This window comes from Drosophila hydei, unplaced genomic scaffold (assembly GCF_003285905.1).
Source record: "Drosophila hydei strain 15085-1641.00,03,60 unplaced genomic scaffold, DhydRS2 tig00000172-arrow-pilon, whole genome shotgun sequence".
In the NCBI taxonomy this organism is placed as follows: Eukaryota; Metazoa; Arthropoda; class Insecta; order Diptera; family Drosophilidae; genus Drosophila; species Drosophila hydei.
The window spans coordinates 3,319,125-3,340,751 of NW_022045682.1; the positions used below are offsets into that span (position 1 = coordinate 3,319,125).

At 38.3% G+C, this 21,627-nt stretch overlaps 3 protein-coding genes across 3 annotated transcripts; 1 reads left to right on the forward strand and 2 right to left on the reverse strand.

The window, feature by feature from the left end:
• Positions 1-21: 21 nt before the first annotated feature.
• LOC115482948 lies at positions 22-2,642 on the forward strand. Its single transcript, XM_030223381.1, has 4 exons — positions 22-55; positions 156-574; positions 1,297-1,371; positions 2,595-2,642. Exons 1-4 carry the CDS (start codon positions 22-24, stop codon positions 2,640-2,642), a joined length of 576 nt encoding a protein of 191 aa, XP_030079241.1.
• A 396-nt stretch (positions 2,643-3,038) lies between these two features.
• LOC111595826 (lysosomal aspartic protease-like) lies at positions 3,039-4,354 on the reverse strand. Its single transcript, XM_023309732.2, has one exon. The coding sequence runs from the start codon at positions 4,309-4,311 to the stop codon at positions 3,100-3,102; it is 1,212 nt and encodes a 403-aa protein (XP_023165500.2). The 5' UTR covers positions 4,312-4,354; the 3' UTR covers positions 3,039-3,099.
• Positions 4,355-6,442: 2,088 nt separating this feature from the next.
• Positions 6,443-7,722, reverse strand: LOC111595835 (lysosomal aspartic protease-like). The gene has a single exon (XM_023309743.2). The coding sequence runs from the start codon at positions 7,720-7,722 to the stop codon at positions 6,448-6,450; it is 1,275 nt and encodes a 424-aa protein (XP_023165511.2). The 3' UTR covers positions 6,443-6,447.
• Positions 7,723-21,627: the final 13,905 nt, after the last annotated feature.

Genomic DNA, 21,627 nt, shown 5'->3' on the forward strand with positions numbered 1-21,627 from the left:
AAGCAAGGCAGCTTCAAGCGAATGGATGCACACGGTGCCAAAAGAGCAGCCGAGCGTAAGTTGACTCTGCGTGAAATACCTATCATCGTTCATAACTCCATTTACGAATCTGTCTCTCGCTCTCATTCTCTCTATCTCTCTCTCTCTCTGTGCAGCCAATGCGTATGAGCAGTTGGCCAAGAAGATCTGGCGCCCCACCGTTACCGACGCCCAGCTGGGCATGCCAAACCATCTCGATGAGCTGGGCTCGCCGTCCCAAGCCGACACGGAGCTCCAGCTCGATCCAAGCCCCGCAGCTACTTCTGGCTTCCTAAACGAGGTACTCAATGCGCTCTATGGCGATACTACGGGTCACCCGGAGAATGGCAGCTTTAGCTATCACAAGGCTGCCGAGCACTATGCCCTGAATGGCGTGGACTATCAGTTGCAGTCAACGACTCCAAGCTTTACCGGCGAAGGGGGAGGCGGCGTGCCACCGAAGGCGCAACCGCCGCCAGGCTTCGAGCGTGGCGCCAAGGCGCTCTACGATCGCAAGCACCCGGCCATTGTAGGGCATAATGCACGCGCAGGAGCTGTAAGTAAATGATTTCATTTCGAATTTTCAATTTTATTACATAAAAAATTATTTTTTATGAATGTCATCAAATCAATTTTTACAAATATTTATACAAATTGTTTATTTGAAATGAATATTAAAAAGAACTTTAATGTCATCAAATCAATTTTTATTAAATGCTTAAAAATGTTTGAACTAAAAGTAAAAACTCAAATTTTATTTCAAAAACAAGGAATTATTTTTCCATTCCAAATAATTATTAATATTCAAGAATTTTGCAACTAGAAAATGTTTTGATAACAAAAAATATTTGAATAATATTTAACTTTTGATTAAATGCACAAAAATATTAAATTTCAAGTTAAAAACTTAAATTGATATTTCTTTAAAAATAAAATAAAAAAAATTTTGGAAAATTTTGAACGTTTTTTGTTGTCAAAAATATTTAATATATTATTCAATTTAAAATATTTTTGTTTTGAGCATCTTTCAGTACAATGTTTAATAAATTGAATTTAGATACAAATTAATTTAATATAAAAAATTTTTTTGAAGTTTTTCAATTTTTAAAGTGTACATTTTTATTATAAATTTTTCTTTATTAATTTTAAATTGAATTTGGTTTTTTAAATTATTTTTATTGAATTTTTTTTAAAATTGTAAAGCAAAGAAATTTTTGAATTTGCTGAAATCAATTTGTTACTTGAATTTATTTCCGATTCATATCTCACTTTTTGCAGAGCTCCGCTTACAATCAGATGCTGTCGGGTTTGCTGCAGCAGCAACACTCGCAATGCTCGCACGGAGGCGGCGATGTTAGTGGGCAGACATTGAGTGGGCGTGGCCAGCCAGGCACCGCATCCATAAACGAGCTGTCGCAGCTGTATCTGCAATTGCTGCAGCAGCAGCTGCCACAGCAACAGGCACAGCAGCAACAGCATCTAGTTGCTGGCGCCTCCAACAACATGTCAATGCCCATCTATGGCATGGCCTCGGGCAATGCGAACGATATCACGCAGGTCTATGCACAGCTGTTGGCTGCTAATTTGCGTCAGAATGCCACGCAGCATCATCAGCATCAACAGCAGCAGCTGCACCAGCAGCAGCAGCAGCATCAGCAGCATCAGCAGCAACATCAGCAGCAGCATCAGCAGCAACATCTGCATCAACAGCAGCAGCAGCAGCAGCAGCAACAGCAGCAACAACAGCAGCAACAATCGTCCAATGCAGCAGCTGCGGCCATACTCTATGAGGCAATGCTGCAGCAACGTGCTTTGCAGCAACATCAGCTGCATCATCAGCAGCTGCAGCAGCAGCAGGCACAGCTGCAACATCAACAGCAGCAGCAACAATTGCCGCGCACTCCGCGTGGCATCTACGGCGGCAACTTCTCAGCTTCGACCAGCAAACCCCCAACTCCGGACAGTAAATAATTAAAAAACATTTCAATTTTCTTCAGTTATAATTAATAATATTTTTTATGCTTTTTTCGACAATTTTTAATTTAATACATATTATACATAACTTTTATAAATTATTTACTTGAAATTAAAATTTAAAAAAATATAATTATACAAATTTATAAAATATATTGTTTTATAAAATGATTAATACTTTAATTTGTTAAATTATCTGAAAATGTGAGTAAATTTGTTAAAACTCCAATAGAGCTTAGTATCAGGAGAAGTGTTTTCTTCTTCTTTCTGACTAAGTGAATGTCTGATGAACTGATTGAAGCATTAAGTGATTGAGTAACTGAATAACTGACTGACTCATTGACTGATAGACTAAGTGATTGATGGTAGATTGAATAACTAACTGATTGGTTGATCAGTCAATCATAAGTAATTGATTGACCACTAAGTGCTTGATTGATCGACGATAGTCAAGCATTAAATACAAACAAATAGCTGTCTCACAAGTTGATTGATTGACTGGCTAATAGACTGGTTGACTAACTGATTGATAACAAATCAACTAGCTGATTGATTGATTATGGCATGTCAATCACTAAACAATCAATCTGTTTATTATACAGACTCCGCCTGATAGTAAGATTTTCTTTGCTGATAAATTGATTTACTAATGGATTGATTGACTAGCTGATTGCTGATTGATGTTCAACTTTGTGCTTGGTTGACGATAATTAATCAATGATTAATCAATCAATCGGTTGAATATTCAGTGTCATTTGATCTGACAGCCTGATTGACTGACTGTGGACTAACTGGCTGATTGATGATAGTCCATAAAACATTAGTCAATCAATCAATCAGTTATACATTAGAGGTCTGATACATAGGTTTGCTTTACTTCTAAGACAGCTGATCGACTGCCTAATAGATGTCTGATTGACTGTTTAATGGTTGATTGACTGTCAGAGATATTCAAATAAATTGATTGACTGCTTGAAAATTGATTGACCAAATATTTTTTGTATGTTTTAAATGCAATCATTTTTTTTTAATTTTTATATATTTTGCTTTACAGATTCGTTTTTTTTTTTTTTTCAAATAAAATTTTCAGGTAAAATCAGACGTCGCTTAGGCCACAGGTGCAAAGCCGACGCGATTCTCACCGAAATCAAACTGTGTATAGAACTGGCCAATGAAGACATCGCCCAGAATCCAGAAGTTAGTGTTGATGTACGTGAAGCTGGACATGCAGAAGGTCGAGTTGTTCTCCGTGAAGCTGCTGATGTAGGCAGACGAGGGCAGGTTGAAGATGGTGCCGCCAATATTGAAGCTGAGCACGGGCAATGAAGCGACCGTTGAGCAGTCGACATAGTAATCACCATCCATGAGATAGCCACCAATGAGCTGGTTGAGCGTGGTGTAGGCTCTGCCAGGACAGGCCAGCAGAGAGGTGCCCGTATCGGCAATGGCTTGACAATCATAGCAGACCACATTGCCATTCATCTGAGCGCTGTTCACAACGAATTGCCAATAGCCCTGCTGCACGATCGGCACATAGGTCAAATTTCCGCTGAAGAGTTGCGTATCAACGCCGCCCAAGACCAGTTGGCCACCGGCTTGGGCTGAGCCCGCACGCGCCAGGTAAAAGCCAAAGGTCGGCTCCTCGATCAAGCCCTGCTCGAAGAGATTGTAAAATGGCGGCACCACCTGATCCACAGCGATGTTCATGTAGCCCATGCCCAAAATGCCATCGAAGGGCACTCCAGTGAAGCTGCCATTGGGCTGCGAGATGGCTTCGCCGAACGTCTGATTCGCAATTCTCAAGCCATCGATGGAAACGGTGTCCATTGACAAGAAGCCAGTGAGACTGCCTGTGCCGTATTGTATGGAGAAGCTCTGGCCGTTGGGCACATAGGTGCTCGAGGCACTTGAATTGTACTGATTGTGATTTTGGCAGGCGACATCCGTGGGTAAACATTGCACTGATGGCACCCACAGATTCGAGGAGCCCGTGTCGAACACCACATTGAAGTACTGTGGCGGTGTGCCAATGCCGATGATGCCATAGTAGTCCATGTTCTGATTGTTCGACAGATTCTCAATCACATACTCGTTACTATCCTCCTGGCTGCCCGAGTCATAGTAGTTGGGCGCGTCATAGTCGGGCACATAGAGCGCCTGTTGTGGATGGTATTTCTGATTGAGCGAACGCGTCGCCGCCTTGTGATGCAGCCGCGTCCGCTTGTGATCGTGCTTGTGTATGGGTATGCGTTTCACCTCGGCACTGATCAGGGCCACAATGCCCAGCAGCAGCAGCAACAAGCTGAAACACTTCAACATGTTGAGTTCTTATAAATGCTTAAACTTTTTCGCAGCCTTGACTGGGCCACTCTAACGGGCATTGCAATTATACTGGGCTTATTTATAGGCAACGGCGATGGGATTACATTTGCTCAGGATTGATATCGTTGCGATAAAAAATTTATCATTAATTGTGATGAATTTTACAAATACTTTAATTGATAGATAGATGGCCTTACAGTGAGCGTAAAAGTTGCAAGTGAAATTTCATTTAAAAAAAAAAAATTTTAAGAATATTGAAAGAATTTTAGGAATTTATTAATTGTTTCTTAAGATTTCTTAAAGAATTTTTTAAGAATTTTTCAAGAAGTTTTAAAGAATTTTTAAATATTTTTTGTAGAATTTTTTAAGAATATTTAAGAGTTTTTTGTAAGGAATTTTTAAAGAATTTTTAAGAGTTTTTTAAAAACTTTTAAAGAATTATTTAAGATTTTTTTTTAATTCGGTTCATTTTCATATTAAACTTCTTCATGAGGCTGCACAAAGTTTAGTTAAATTTTGGTAACGATATCTTATTATAATAATTTTAAGAATTTTAAAAACACTGCAAATTTCGTGCAGTTTATTAGTTGTTTCATAACGTGCACGAAAATTACACGTGTTAAAGCTCTGGAAGTTATCAGTTAAAGTTATCTTAAGCCCTCGAAATGAATTGACCGAATTCAAAAAAAAATTTATAATTGAAAATAAAAAGAAAAGTAATTCATTTCGGCAAGGTAAACAATGAAATTTCAAAATATTATCGCAGCTCTGTTTATATGGAAATTTGATACTTATCAAAATATGGAAAACGTAAGCGAAAAATGGCATAAAGTGTTTATAAATGACTTTGGCAAATTATGATAACCAAATTGAGTTTATTCTTAGATATGATAGAAAAAGTGTTTGTCAACAATATGCTATGATTTCATAATTTGTCAACAAATTATTCTAAATAATGTCATAAAATGTCATAAAATTTGAAAAGCATAAGTTTATCTTATCATTGAGTATAAATATTTTTATTTAAAGTTTAGTTGTCATCAAGTTCTGACTCTCTGCCTAGTATTAGTCTGTGGCTGGCGTGTATTAAAATTAAAATATGAGTTCGACTAGAACCCGTTGCTGTTTGATTCTACAATTTTAATTTTTCATTTAATTTATTTAGTTTATTGGTGATAACTGTTTAAGAGCCACCCTCAAGTTCATTATCATGCAGAGAAGAGATCTCATTGAGCTAAGCCCGCTGTCCTTGGGAGTATTGTCTGAAGATTGTTTGTGGCTTTCAGTAAGATACTTCACTCACAATAATAAAGGCAAATACAATCGCTGATAGTAAAGTTTCAAATTGCCATCGGCAAGGTAAAGGCCACTGCTGACAGCTTCGCCTACTTAACTTTCTGTCTATGGGATACCCTGCCTGTAAGTGATACTGACTATATGTCCAACTATTTTCACAGCTTAACAACAATCTTCTAAATATTTTCCTTAACTCTCTCATTTAAGTTCAGAGTCAATAAATATAAAAGTAAATATAAAAACAGGCCGGAAAGCACTAGTATATCGGATGGCTGACATAGCGAGAATCGTTGTAAAATAAATATTTTTTGGCTTTTAGTAGAAAATAGTTTGGCATGGCGAGAAAAAAATAAAAAAATAAACATTTTTTGGCTTTTAGTTGAAAATAGTTTGAAAAATGTCCGAAAAAAAATAAAAACTAATTTACATAAATTAATATAAATATTTATCGAAAATTTTAAAGTTTATGTAAATTTAAAACACAATTAAATTGAACCGAAACTGAATCTAAAAGTGTTCATAGAGTAACAAAATAAGCAGAAATACATAATAATTATATAAAGAAATTTATTTTTTCAATTTTTTTTATAATTGATTAATTAAGCAATCTTTAGCCAAATACAATTGCAAAAGGCATAAGATATTATATTAGAGTAGCAAATATTCCCATCTACAGTCTACATAGAAAGTGAATGATGAGCTCAATACTATGACACCCTATAATAATAGTAAAATATTTATAATATAATTTAAAAAAAATATATTTTGTTTTAATAAGTGAATAGTTTATTACAAAATGGAATTTTGCTAATGTTGAAATTTAATATGATGGAAAGTCTATACTTTAGGTGCAATGCCAATGCGTTTGTACTCCATGTCGAACTCCATGTAGAAGGGACCCATGAAGACATCGCCGAGCACCCATATGTTGCCATAGTCGTTACCGTTGTCGTCCTTGAGCTCGGCGCTGCCATCGTCCAGGCTGGTGAAGCCGGAGACGCAGACGTTCTTGAATCTGACAATGTAATCGGATGGCGATAAAACGAAATCGCGTCGTCCGATGTTGAAGGTGAGCTTGGGCAGCGTGGCAACACGAGAGCAGGGCAAGGTATAGACGCCCTCGCGCTTATCGGCCTCGGTCAGGCCAAGCTGGGCATTAATGCTCTTCAGCACCGCCGGTGGCGCCACAATCAGCGAGGTGCCCACATCGACAATGGCATCGCACTTGCTGCAGAGCAGATTGTCGCCCAGCTCGATTCTGGCCACAGTGAACTGCCAGTAGCCGATCTTGGAGAGCGGCACATAGGTCATGCAACCGCTGTACAACGTGGGATCACTTGGACCCAGCAAGAGTTTGCCTCCCTCCTGGTCGATGGTGCCATTATTATCGCGATTCAGGTAGAAAGAAAAGGTGGGCTGGGCAATCAGCTCCTGCTCGATGATGTTGTACATGGGCGGGACGACGCCATCGATCGAGATCTCTTTGAAGCCCAGTCCGAAGATGCCATCGAAGTTGGACTTCTTGAAGACGTTCGGCGGCAGCGATGTGATCTCCGCAAACGTTTGATTCCTGATAACAAGCCCAGCTAATTCCACAGTGTCCGTGGACAGGAAACCCTTCAGTATGGTTGGCTGATTGTTTCGCGTGGCATATTGGATTTGAAACGCGCTGCCATTGGCCTGGTAGCTGCTCGAGAGGCTGTTGTTGTAGCGCTGCAGATGCAAGCAGCTATCGGCTGGACACTGGACCGAGGGTATCCACAGATTCGAGGAGCCCGTGTCGAAGAGTATCTTGAAGGTCTGATTGCTGCCGATATTGATGTTGCCAAAGTATTCCGTGTTGTAGGCATTGGTCAGAGGCAGTTTCACTAAGCTCTCTTCTTTCCCGTTTTGCGTTGCCATCACTCGTAGCAGAGTTGGCTTCGTCTTAATCCTTAGTTTGGCTCGCAGTGCTGGGATCTCGAATTGAAGTAATGAAAATCGATCCTCCCTCTTCGTCTCCCTGTTCAACGTCACCTTATGCGCCCGATGACGTCGCCTCGCCTCGCCGCTCGGCAGCTGCAGCAGCAGCAGCACAGCCACAGCTAGTCTTAACAGCCAATTGCAGTGCATCGTCTCTTGAGTGTGGCTGGCAATTGAGCAAAGCTCACGTATTTATAACAATTAATTAACATATGCCGAATATTTGAATATTTCAACTATTTCATGCTGCGTGCTGCTGTTTATCTAAGCTATTTCGCATGGCATTCGAGAGGACCGCAGATCGGCTTAGTTGAAGCTGAGGAACGTGCTGCAGTTGCAATTGGGCACTTATTAATTGTTAAAATAACAATATGCTTAAGATATATATTTGCATGTCTACATAAAGTTCTTAAGAGCAAATTCCAATATTATTAAATTTGCGTCTTTGAACAATCTGAGAAGGCCTAGATAGAGGTTCAAGTCACTTAGGCAAAAAGAAATTTTAGTTAAATTCTGTTTTTTATTTCACCAAAAATTTTAATAAATATACAATTTTTTTCTGAATATTTTTAAATATTTTAAGTGAATGATCTCAAAATATATAACAAAAATGATTTTTTATTATAACAATTGAAATAATTATTTCTTGTATTACTAACATTTTCAGCTTTTGTTTAGATATTTTTAAAAATAAAAATATTTTTAAATTAATTTTTTTTTAACTTTACAAATAACAATAATATAATTTATTTTTATTTTTTTTAGCTAAGCTGTTTTTCGTTGTTATTTAATCATCAGTTGTTTTAAATTTATATATTTTGTACTTTTTTCAAAAAATTTTTTGTTTATTTTATTTATTATATTCATATTTTATTATATGCATTGTATTATTTTTTCATGTTTTACTATAAATTTGTGCATGGTGTGCGCCCTCTATGGGTCAAAATATATTAACATAGAATTGTTGCATTGCAAGCACGCTGGCGCCACCTATTGGCTGGTCGCGCAATATAATAGAAATAGCAAAGACAACCACCAATAAAGTTTTTGCTGAATAATAAAATGATATAAAATTAAGTTTAATTTAAATAAATAAAATAATGAGAAATAATAAATAGGTAAATAAATAATTATATATTCTTACAATGTAAAAATTTAGAAATATTTTGAAAAATATATATAAGTATAAATATAATTTAATAAATTTCATGACAAATATTAAAAAATATATTTTATAGAAAAAGTTGTATATGTATATAAGCTTTAGCATATCAGTATAACTTTCAGTATAATTAATATTGATAACAAATTTAACATATTGCCTTGCTCATTGATGACGCCGCCTGATCCATTGCAGGCAAACTGTAAACAGTGAAGTAACAATTTCAAAGGACTTCTGAGGCTCTTAAGTCACAGAAGAAATGCACCTAAGTCAAGCAGTTGGCCAAGTCAAGACTTTTTGGGCCAATAAGAAGCGAATGGAAAGTGATTGCAAAAGTTTTCGCACAGCCAGCCGCCGCCTCATTGACGCTTCAAATATGCCAAGTTTTATTTGCTAATTGCAGTTGAGCCAGAGAGAGAGAAAGGCAGGCAGGTAGGAGGAGAGGGTGGCATTGGGTTGGAGCAGGTGGGTGGGGGTTGCTGCAGTGTAAACAGCCGCAAGCGAAAAACTTCCAAATCGAATGCTGGCCAAGAGCCATTATAGAGCAGGAGAACTAATAGATAGAGATAGAGATAGAAAAAAGAGAGAGCGAGCTGAGCTGAGCTGTGACAACGTTTACAGAAATCACACAAAAAACCGCCGCCGGTGGGCAAAAAGTTTTCCACAGAAAATTCGAAGGCAACGTTTTTCCGCAAATTTCTTCAACAACTTCTACATGCTCCATGTATGTGAGTGTGTGAGGGCGGGGGGCGTGGCCATGGCTGTAATTGAATTTGCGTCAAGTTCTATTAAGTGGCGTAAACTTTTGGCCTGCGGAATTGAACTTGGCACCCAGCCGCATGTGCATTTTTCATATATGTTTATCGCAGTGTTCAATATATAATTGTAAGACTCCCCCCCTCCCCCCAAGCACTCCCACCCCACTCGCTGTCGCTGCCACTTTGTTTGCTCCGCGGCCGCCTTTTGCTGACAACTCGGCGCAATGAAAGTGACTGCAAAACTGTTTTTTTCCTGTTGTATTTGTAGCTGCCTTTTAATGCTCGCTCGCGTGGGTGTATAAGGAGTATATTGGCTGGGTGTCATTATAAAGCTTTTAAGTTTTTATATATTTAATTGTCACACATTACTCTAATAAGAATTTAGCGATAGGCACTTAAAGGCAAGGTAAAAATCGAAGTTAACCATCTGTAAATAATTATATTAATTTTGTATACATCTTTATATAGTAAATCATATTACTAACTATTTTTATTGAAGCTTAATACTTGAGAAATCAATATATACTCTCGGGAATTAGTGCCTCTTACAGTCTTGGAATATTTTGCTAAGCAAACCATGAAAAACTCACGTGAAACTTATTCATCTCTATCTCAAATTAATTATCTATATTTAAATAAAGAAAGCTGCCACTAGCAATAGACCATGTCATCAGGTATTAGTTATTCTGGGCTTTCCTAAGCCTGATCAATGCGATAGTAGCCAGTGACACTGCTGGCATGTATCTGAATCTCTGATCATTGTTGCTTCGCCTACTCCTTTGTAGACAGAAACAGAGTATAACTCCTCCATAGATGCCTAGGCTCAAGCTGGTTAGCTTTTTGTTTGTGAACAGCTTCAAATTTGTAAGACAAATTTTTACAAAATTTATGATTTACATATTTTGTAATTAAGCTTTGAATTATTTCGAAATTCAAGCAGTGATCTTAACTATATGTTGCTGGACTAGTTATTCTGTAGAGCATATATATTAACAAATTATTTTTGTAAAGGAAAACTGCAGATAGAAAAAAATTTGTAATCAGACCTTAGTTTTCTTAATTCAGAGTTTACTATTTAAATATTTGAAATATATTTTAAAATTTTTAAATATATTTTTATAGATATAAATATAGAATATATGAAAAATATTTTAAGCTTGGGCCACAGATTAGCTCTCTCTCCCTCTGTCTACAGATCGATTAATTCAAGCGTGCGCTCTAAGGTTTATTTATTTGATAAATTAAAAATCAATTTATAATCTAATATAATCAGTTTCTAAGAAATCATTCCCAAAAGACCCACTCTACACACATATAAAAATAATATAATTTCAATGTCTGCCATTAAGCTCTCAGCGCGCATTAGACAGTCAGTTACGCTTAGCTCTCATGCTCTGGCTCAGTTTGTGGTGAGTTAGGAACTGTTCTTATCGCTAGCAATTGGCTGTCATTTGCCAGCGATATGTGCGGCTCTCAATGAAGCATTAAATTGTTTTGCCATTTTAGAGTTTGAGGCGCGAGTCTCGAGTCTTCCTTCAGTCTCGTCTATTCGAGTAACAATTCCTTTTTATCGCTGCTCAGCTCAGCTCATGCCTCACACAAATATCGCTCAATCTGTGGAACATTAGCCGAAAGACTTGAAGAGCAAAAAAATCACTTCATTTGTGCTTAGCCGTGCGCAACAGACAATCCACTCATTTCCATTCAAGCCAACCGAGAAAACTGGCCGAAGAATGGCTTTTGCTGAGGAAGAACTCATTTGGTATGCAGGACCATTTAGGCCAAATGCTGGACCCTCATATAGTATTAGCCAATTTATGTATTGCATGCAGAGTTGGAAGAAAGTCAAGTGTAAACGCATTAAATTGTTAACGTCTGGCACTTCTTATGAGTTGTCATTTTACATTTTCCATTTTGCATTTTCTATTTTATTTTTTTATTACAATTTTCAGCCTAACTATCTGTTACTCGGAGTGTGGAGACTAGGTCACGGGGCTCTGGCCCAAATCGTTAACATGTGAACAGACAAAAAGCAGCGACGACGAGCCCAAAAAGAAGCAAGTCGCAGCTGCCTGTCGAGTGCGACGTGTAACATCAAATATTAAGATTGAAAACGGCAGCTGGTGACATCTTTTTCATTTCTCATTGTATTTCGGTTTTGTTTTCCAGCTTTCATACAGACGCTTTACACCCTCTGAGCCATAAAATGGTTAAGACGTGAGCATAATGCTAGATATATAAATATATATATATTTTTATATATATATATATATATATTTATGAATTGTGAACAGCAACAAAATATGTGTTTGATATTTACGATAATGTTGGCAATGTATAGCGAGAGGGAGGGAGACAGAGGGAGTATATCAAACTAACGAATAACATTTATTGAAAAGTAACGAGAGAAAATTCAGAAGAGCAACGAGAGAAAATAAAAAGAACATTAAGATAACTAGTAGAAATCTGATATTAATATAAAAGAGCAACGAGACAAAAGTAACGAGTTGATTAAAATAAACAAAGAAACGAAATTAAAGTAACGAGTAGTTAGAGTAACGAATGACCAAGAAGAGCCTCAACTAGTAAAACTTTAAAGCTAATATACGTAGAGAAACGACTAAGTTTAGTTGGAAAGAGAATAAAAAAGCTTAAGTTAAATAGTCGAAATCAAAAGTCGAGCAACGAGACAAAAGTGGCGAGTTATTGTAAAGAGAGCAAAGAAGAGTAAGGATTGATTAAGGAAAGAACAAATAGTTAGAGTATGAAATGGCAAGCTACAAGAAATGTTTAGACAGCTATGTTGACAATGAGAATTTAAGCAACGAGTCTACAAAAGGACGAGAAAAAGAAACGAGCTGAAAGGCAAGATAAAAGGACTACAGAGAGAAAAGAGAGTAGCTAAGGAAGAAAGAAAAAAAAAGTGAAGACTAAATGGTAGGAGCAAAAAAAGGTAACGAATAACTGGACATAAACGAGTTGAAAAAGCAACGAGAACAAGGCAGAACTAACGAGAGACGAGTTTGAATATAGAATACTTCATTTAAGTTAAGGGAAACGTTAGAATACAAAGACAATACAAATGACAGAGAAAAACGAGATAAAGAAAGGAACGGGAACGAGTAAACTGGAAACTGAAATATAACTTATAAAAAACAACGACTAATAGCAAATAAAAGACGTAAAAAAAATATAAATAAATTCAAAAAGATTTACAATTATTATTAAAGCATATCAATTGAATAAAAAATTTAATAAATATAATTTAAGCTGAAACAAAATTGACAAAATGATGACTTTGTAAGTGTGAGACAGCATTAGAGTCTTTCAGAGAATTTGATAATATTTGCATTTACTCCGAAATTCGTATTCAATTAATTGATCAATTAGAAAATGTTGCAAGTGCAATTTATTGTTTGCTGAATATGTGAATTAAGCTTGAGGAATGCCAAGAAATATTCGACTAGCTTCAGAGTGCATAAAGTGTAAACAAATTTTCAATGAACTCCAGAGCAGCAGCAGCAGCAGCAGCAGCAGCAATAATTGCCAACAATGGCCAAGGCCAATTAATTTGTATTTATGAACGGCATTGCTAAACATACACAACAAACTCTATACTTAGCTGGGCAGGAACAACAACAGCAGCAACAATGTCTTGGCTGGCCAAATTGAAAGACTTTTGTGCCTAAAACCAAATAAACATAAAATACATGCGTGTGTGTGAACAGTTCATTAAATTTTGTGAAATGCAACAGCTGCTGGCTTAATAACAGGGACAAGCCACAAAACTAACAATGGAAACAAATTTCAACAATTTTGCAAACTGCGCAGAAATTTTAGCTATTACTTCATTTTTTTTAAACAAGAATAGATAAAAATAGATATACATACATCGGTATCTATCATATTTATAAGCTGCTGTGATAAGGCTTTTGATGGGCTTAGCAGTCAGTCAGGCAGGCAGCAGAAATTGACAGGATAAACAAGCATCGCTACTCACAGCCCCCAGCTCGCAGCTCCAATTGCATGTTTCGACTAGTTATATGTGCTGACAACTATTTCGGTTTGGTTATCCATTCAAAATACATACACATGACAGCTATTTGCTTTTACGGCATGCATGTGTTTGACTGTCAGTTAGTTGTATGGCAGTGAGCTGGCTATAACGTTTATCCAGTATATAAACTTCAACAACATACGTGCATGCGCCTCCCTTTACAACTATTTCCGCTTACTGCAAACAAATCCTAGCTACCAAAACATCACAAGCAACAGCAACAGCAACAGCAACAGCAACAGCTGCAACAACATTTGGAACAATGACCGGGTCTATGGCGCGTATACGCAATATTTGCTCTGCCATATAAGTTCGCATTGTAAAACAGTTTGAGTATCGTGCACATAACAGTAAATGTCCTTAACCCCATCTCATTAAATATGTTGACATGTTGATAAATCGATGTAATAGTCCACAATGACTCTGTCTCTCGGTCTCTCGCTCTCTGTCTCCCCATTCGATTCGATTCGATTTGAGACTTTTTGGACACTGAGAGTACGATGCGAAAGGGTAGGTGGGACGGATGGGGAGTTGGGGAGCATTTACATTAAATTAGATATATGTTCTGTAAAGCAAAGGAGGCTTAGGCAGAGACATAGAGAGAGGGGTAGAAAAGCAGATAGAGAAAGGGAAGGGAATAGGATAAGAGAGTAACGGAGAGAGAGAGAGAAAGACAGAAAAAGAGCAGAGGAAGATAAATGAGGAAAGATATAGAGAGAGATTAATATTTATATACAGATAGAGAGAGAGAAATGTGGGAGAGAAACAGAGAGGGAAAGAGAGGTAGCGAAAGATAAGGGGACAGAACGAGAGAGCTAGTGAGAGAGAGAAAGGGCGAGAGAGCTAGAGATATAAATAAATACAGCTATAGATATAAATATATAGATATTAACACAGGAATATATATATGGACACAGAGAGATATATAGAGAGACAGATATATAGAGAGATAAAGAAGAGTGAGTGAGAAAACGAGAAGGACGAGGAGAAAGCGAGAGCACAAGAGTAAAACTTTACGAGCAAGACTGGGAAAGGCATAGAGGGAGAGAGCGAAATAGACAGATTGGGGGAAAGAAAGAAAAGAAGAGTGAAAGAGAAAGAGAGAGTAGATGAGAAGATAAGAAAAAGAATAACAGAGAGAGTTAAATAATATCTTATTGATCTATACATACATCCTAATAAGACATTCGGATGGTACATACAAATTAAGAAATAAATTTGCTGTGTGAGAAACCCAGAAGAGTCTATTGTGGGTATGAAAAGATAGAACTTGGGCCAGCTCTCATAAATCAACCTTCAAGAAATTCGGAGAACATTTTAGATAGATTTTTTAACTAAATTGTGGAAGATTACACTAAGCTGACTTTACTTTGAAAGTTAAAAAACTTAGAGTATATTATGATAGCTTAATCTATCTATCTTCTATACTCAGACTGAATTTAATGAACACTCAATTATAACCAATTTAAATAAATTAACAGCTGAGTTATTATGTAACAAAATATAACTAAAATTAAATTATTTAAACTTAATTTTATACAAAGTTAAACTAAAGATGATTACTGAAAATTTAAAATATAAATTATTTTTAAATATATTTAAAATGGAGTCCAAGCAAATTTGTTAAATAGAAATTTTAATATTTTAAGCGCTTGCAGTAAATGAGGTAGACAAACACATAGAAAGTGAGCGAGAGAGAGAGACGGGGACAGCTGCTAGGAAAGTTCAGCTCAGAGACGTTAATTGGTTATAAGCATCTTTAAGTTCGTTAATCTCCAACTGGAGCTCGTTGTCTATTGGCTTCGTTTGCCGACTCGTTGTCTCGTGGGAGTTGATGTCATATTTGATTTTGCATTTGGCTCGTCTCGTGCTTCGATTAGGCTGTCTGTTTGCACCCTCATCAAAATTTGTGACAGGGCACAAAACTTTGCGCTTAAAAATAAATCAAAACTTTTCATTCGTGCATTATTTCCCCAGATAAATGTGCTGATAATTTGTGTGTTGTTTTTTTTTTTTTTTTTTTTTTTTTTTTGCATATGTCAACTTTGTCAATGGGCCAACAGTTGGGGCAAAAGTTTTACCAGCCAGGCCAGACGTCTGTTAGCCAAGTTTTCGCATCGTTTTGTCTACGTTTTGGCTGAGAGATTTGCCCAAGATAACCAGAGAGTCATGCGAATAGGGGCCGACTAGGAGGCAAGGCTTATCTAAATGTAACACACACACACACACACACCCACACACACACCCACACACACACACACACACATGTGCATACATAATAAATCCAAATTTGCCAAAGGAAAACTGATTTCATTTTTGTTAGATAATCGAACAAATGTTTGCGTGAATCATAAAGGCAAAGCTAAAGCTATAAAGAAAAGCTTTGATTAAAAAGTTGATTGATTAAAAGCAGCTTAAGCATTTTTGAGACAATTAAAAGCTTAAAAATTCATCGTTGTCTTTATTTTCGTACACTAAAACAATCTGAAATATTTACTTTTTATTTATATTAGCTTACCGAGTACATAGTTCAGCTTGGTTAAGCTTTAAGAAGCTTTGCCTTAAGTTCAATCGACTGCATACCATAAACTCCATAAAAAGCTCACAAGCTTTAATAAATACAGAACTACAATATAGAGCACAGCAAGCTTTGACTTTGATTCAATGCTCGATTTTCTATGGTCACCAACTCATCTTAGCTTCTGATTAAGTTAAATTGTCATTTATACTTTTCTCACAGATTAAACAGCTTTATTTCAATTGAAACAAGTAAAACAAAAAAGTTTATTAGCAGAAGTTTCTACCTCAACAATCGATCAATCCAGATTTTAAGCTAAGCTCTGCTTAACTGATCTAACAATTTATCAAAGCTCAGCAACTCAAAGCTCAACAAAAATCAATCAAAAATCTTTCGGCATAGCAATTGATCAAGTATACGACAGGTTAGCAAAGTTTTGCTCACACTCAGTCAAGAAAAAATGTCAAATTCTGAACCCTTGAAAGCATAAAATTTTGGCTGTAAACAAATCAATTGCATAAATATGCAAAACTTTTTCAAAAGTTGACAACAACAACAACAACAACAGTAAGCACATTTGCACACTTTTACTTGATGGTAAAAAATAATTTAACAATTTTATTCAATCAAAGTGTCGGCTCGATGCCGTTTAACAAAGGCAAAGGCAAAGAAAAGAAATTGCAAACTTTGTGCTTGCTGCTGGTTCGCCTCCTCCCTGCTACGCCCAATCGATGCTGAATGTTTTGTCACCTATGTAAGGCTTTATTATGTTGCCCACAAAAACTTCGGAAGTTATTTAAAACATTTCCGTTCGCATTTCGGTTTTTCGGTTGCGAAAAAGAAAAATGCGTTTTTCATGCTAATGTCAAACCCTAATAGATTCGAGCTCCAATCTCTGTCGGGCAATGGGAGCAAAGGGGAAGTACTTCCACGCCCCTTCGGCGCACTTCTTTTGAACATGTGTTTCGAGATTTTTGGAGCATTTAATTGAAGTGCGGCACATTCGCATTTTGTGGGCGTTGCGCAATGTTGAGTTATTTTCCTCTTGAGTATTTCCAATTGGAGCTCGGAAACTTTTATTTTCGCCTCAATTGTGTGGGCGTGGCCAGCTGATGAGGCTCTTAAGTTACACTGTGTCCCAGTTGGAAGTCTAGGTAATATTTCAAAGTTTACGTTCAAATAAGCTAACTGCAAAAAGTAACTTTAAATTATTGTTTTCTTGCAGAATGGGTTTGTCTGAAGAGTGGGGCAAGTAGAGAATTGAAGAACCTTTGGGAAAAATGTGAGACATGTGAAATAGATTCATGATATAGGAGAGACGTATTGCGTAAATATTGGGGAAATATTAGAATGTTGGCTAAAAAGGAGGGAAGAAAGCTTTAGACTAGAAATTACTTCAACTCTTATAAGCATAAGCGAAGAGTTATGTTTTTGCATTGTATAGATTATAGTATAGCTTTATAATATTTTACAATATAAGTTTAAATTATCCCATAGTATGAGAATAAGTATATGCCATTTTATGTTAAGTAAGCATTAGTTTGAGGCATATCTCCCTACTTCATAATAACAAAATGCAGTAATTTAAATAAAATATTTATTTTATTTTAAAATATTTATTTTATGTTAAGTAAGCATTAGTTTGAGGCATATCTCCCGACTTTATACTAACAAAAGGCAGTACTTGAAATAAAATATTTATTTTATTTTACAATTAAGTAAGCCCTAATTAAGTTATAAATAAACCAGCATAATGTTGCTTGGCAAATCTAATTAAATAACTTTTCGGTAAAAAATGTTGAATTTTCATCATCAAAGAATTTCAAGAGAGCTGCCATGAGGGGTTGGGCTTCAATGCTAAACATATTTAAGCGCAATTTAATTTGCCATTTGTTAATGACAACCTGGCAAAAAGTAGCAGCAAAAACTGCATTCCACACACACATCACACACACCACACACACACACACTCACGTCTAGTAAATGCAAACAAATGAGTAGCAAAGGCGTCTCACATTTTACAAGCTATTTGTAGGCATGTGGTGTGGCAGCAACAGAGGCGAAGGGGGCGGCAGTCACATTTGAAGTGTTGCAGGTTCGTTCTTCGTGTCGCCTCGCTGACAGCGAAAATAAAAATTTTTCAGCAGCCCAGACGCAGCTACGGCGAAGGACCGAGCAGGAGACAGCGCTAGCAGGGGACGGGCGGAGGCAGCAGTTGGACAATAAACACATGTTTCAGTTTGTAATGCACGGGGCCATAAAGTTAGCGCAGTGCTCGCCTCTTTAAATGGTGCAAAAAGTACAAAAAAAAAGAATGAAAATAATACAAATAAACAATCGCGATCAGTCGTTCGACCTGTAAAGACGTGAATTCGAACAGCCTTCGCTTAAGCTCTACTGCTGCAGAGTTCTAAAAATAGAACTTTGCGGTGCATTCTTCAACGCAACAGCAACAAAAACCGCACACGCAGCGTTTTCTTATCGCTTGCTTCCGCGTAACTCAATTGCTTTAATTGCAATTTACGAAATTTCGTCGCTTGGCGCGAGTGCGCCTGCACTCAAAAGCACAATCCGCGATGACATCTAATGTCAATAACCTCGCTACAGCTGTAAAGGTAAATGCAGAAATGCAAGCCCAGCTTAACGTTGTGATGGCAAATAGGCAAGCCTCCATCATGCCAATAAACTCAAAAATAGATATCGCCTCCGTGCAAGGCATCACTAACAACAAAAACACGAAACGTAAACAGCCAAATTCACCAAAAACCATCAAGAAAAGGCTCATCTTCGACGAACCAAGCACCAGCAATGCAGCATTAATATCAGAAAATCGATTTTCACTGCTCGTAGAAGAAGATGAAGACTACAGCGAATCACCTGTAGCTCCAGAAGCCCCAGTATTGACCGACCAGCAAACTACTCCGAAACCTCGTCCGCCCCCCATATGGTGTCCAAACATCAAGTCTGTGGCCCTACTTCAACAGATAATAGATAAAGTAATTGATGCTAAATCATACGTAATTAAGCCAAAGAAGAATAACATAGGTGTATTAACCCAATGCAGTGAGGACTATCGCAGAGTTATAGACCACTTTACTAAGCTGGAATTGGAGTTCCACTGCTACCAGCTTAAGGAGGACAAACCATATAGAGTCGTGTTCAAAGGGCTTCACTCCAGCACTGATACAACACTAATTAAAAAGGAATTGGAAACCAAAGGCCACACAATTACAAATGTGCACAACCCACTGAGCCGTATGGACAAAACACCGCTAAATATATTTTTTGTTGACGTGGCTCAGGCCCCCAACAACAAAGAAATTTTGGACATTCGAGTTGTCTGCAGGCAACGCTGCACAGTGGAACTGCCAAGAAGATACAACGACCTGACACAATGCCATCGCTGTCAAGAATTTGGACACACACAACGCTACTGCCACAAAGCTCCCAGATGTGTGCGTTGCGCCGGGAAACACGCATCCAAAGACTGCACCCGCGAAAAGGACCAGGCACCAACTTGTGTGCACTGTGAGTTACAGCACCCAGCCAACTATAAGGGCTGCCAAGTATACAAGCGGTTGCGCAAATTGCAATCCCCAGCACAAAAAAGGAGTCCCACACAAACACCGTCTACGGGTCCGAGTACTGCTTCCGAAATTACAAGGCCCCGGAGCATTACCCAAGCCACGAGCTTTGCAACGCCTATTAGTGGTGTTTCTTACGCACAGGCCGCTAGAGGTGGACCGTCAAATAAGAATACCACAAGTGACACTTTGTTCACTGAAATGCTTCAGCAACAACAACGTCAGTTTGACGCAATTAATGCCGAGCTCAAAGCGATGCGAGAAGTACAATCCCAACAAGCAACCATGCTAAACAGTTTAATGGCCATCATAACCAAGCTTGCCTACAAATAATGGCTTTACGTGTGGGTATCTGGAACGCCAATGGCCTGAGAAACAAGACTCAGGAACTGGCTGCGTTTCTCTCACAAGAAAACATAGATATAATGTTAATAACAGAAACTCATGAGTGCCCCACTACACAAATTTTCGGATACGAACACTATCAGGCTCATGGTGAAGGAGCAAACTGCTTTGGTGGATCCTCAATCCTCATACGAGCAACAATACCGCATACACCTTTACTGCCAATTTGCAACGCAACAATGCAGGTCTCAGCCATCACCCTGCCTACGTCTATTGGAGCGATCGAAGTTGCGTCAATTTATCTTCCGCCAAACACTGGTCTGTGTGATCATCACATGGAACAGGTTCTAGGCCAAAGGTTGAATAAGACCCTCATCGGCGGCGACTGGAATGGATGGCACCCATTTTGGGGAAGCAATAGTGCGAATCGTCGCGGAGAAGTCATATTTGAGGCGATTCAAAACTTACAATTCAGCATATTGGCGACTGGAGCCCCCACCCGTTACCCAATTAATGGACACAGGCCCTCGGCAATCGACTTCGCTGTCTACAAAGGCATCTGTGACCGGCAATTGACCATTGAAGAATCCTTGGACCTATCCTCTGACCACCTGCCACTAATAGTCACAATCCACGCGCAGCCACAGCCCTTGCCCATTAGGAAACAACTACTGCCAGCAGGATCAGATTTAGGAGTCTTTAGGCGCGAGCTCCATTACTCTTTGCACATAGAAATGGAACTTAACACTCCTGAAGACGTGGACTACGCAGCAAACAAACTGCAGGAAGAAATAGTCAAAGCTGCGCACCAAGCCGCCCCACCATCTTGCCAAACAAGACAACAGTCTCCGTACAACATCCCCCTCACCTTGGAGGCCCAACACCTACTAATACACAAAAGATGGGCCAGGAGACGCTGGTTAAGATTACGCACGCCTGATGCCAAATCCATGTACAACGAAGCCACGAGGCATCTTAAAGCTGCTCTCGCCCTGCTTCAAAAGAGGTGTATCAGCGATGCGCTGGTACGAGCTGAATCGCCCACTGACGCAGAGTTTCAATTATGGAAATTTACAAGAAAGCTCAAACGGCAGCCAATACGACGTCATCCCATTCGGAGCATTTCTGGTTCCTGGCACATTGGAGACGAAGCTCAAGCTGAGGCTTTTGCAAACCACCTTCAAGACCAATTCACGCCGGTGATTACCGCAGAGGCCTCAGAAATCGAAGCAACAGAAGACATCGTTCTCTCGCCCCTCCCAGCTGAAGACCAGATAACTGGATGTACAAAAGAAGAGGTTCTTGAACACATCAGAAGAGTGAAGGCAAAAAAATCCCCTGGATATGATCTAATAAACGGCAGAGTCCTTAGAGCACTGCCTGACTCCACCATAGACTACATAACTATGGTGTACAACGCCATGCTCCGCATCCGGCACTTTCCAGCCTGCTGGAAGCGCGCCGTGATTGTGATGATTCCTAAGCCTGGCAAACCCGTGGGAGAAATTGAGTCGTACAGACCAATTAGCCTGTTGCCAGTACTCTCCAAAATATTCGAAAGAATATTTCTGGAACGAGTACTGACACATCTGGGACGCCAGGAGGCCATTCCAAACCATCAGTTTGGCTTC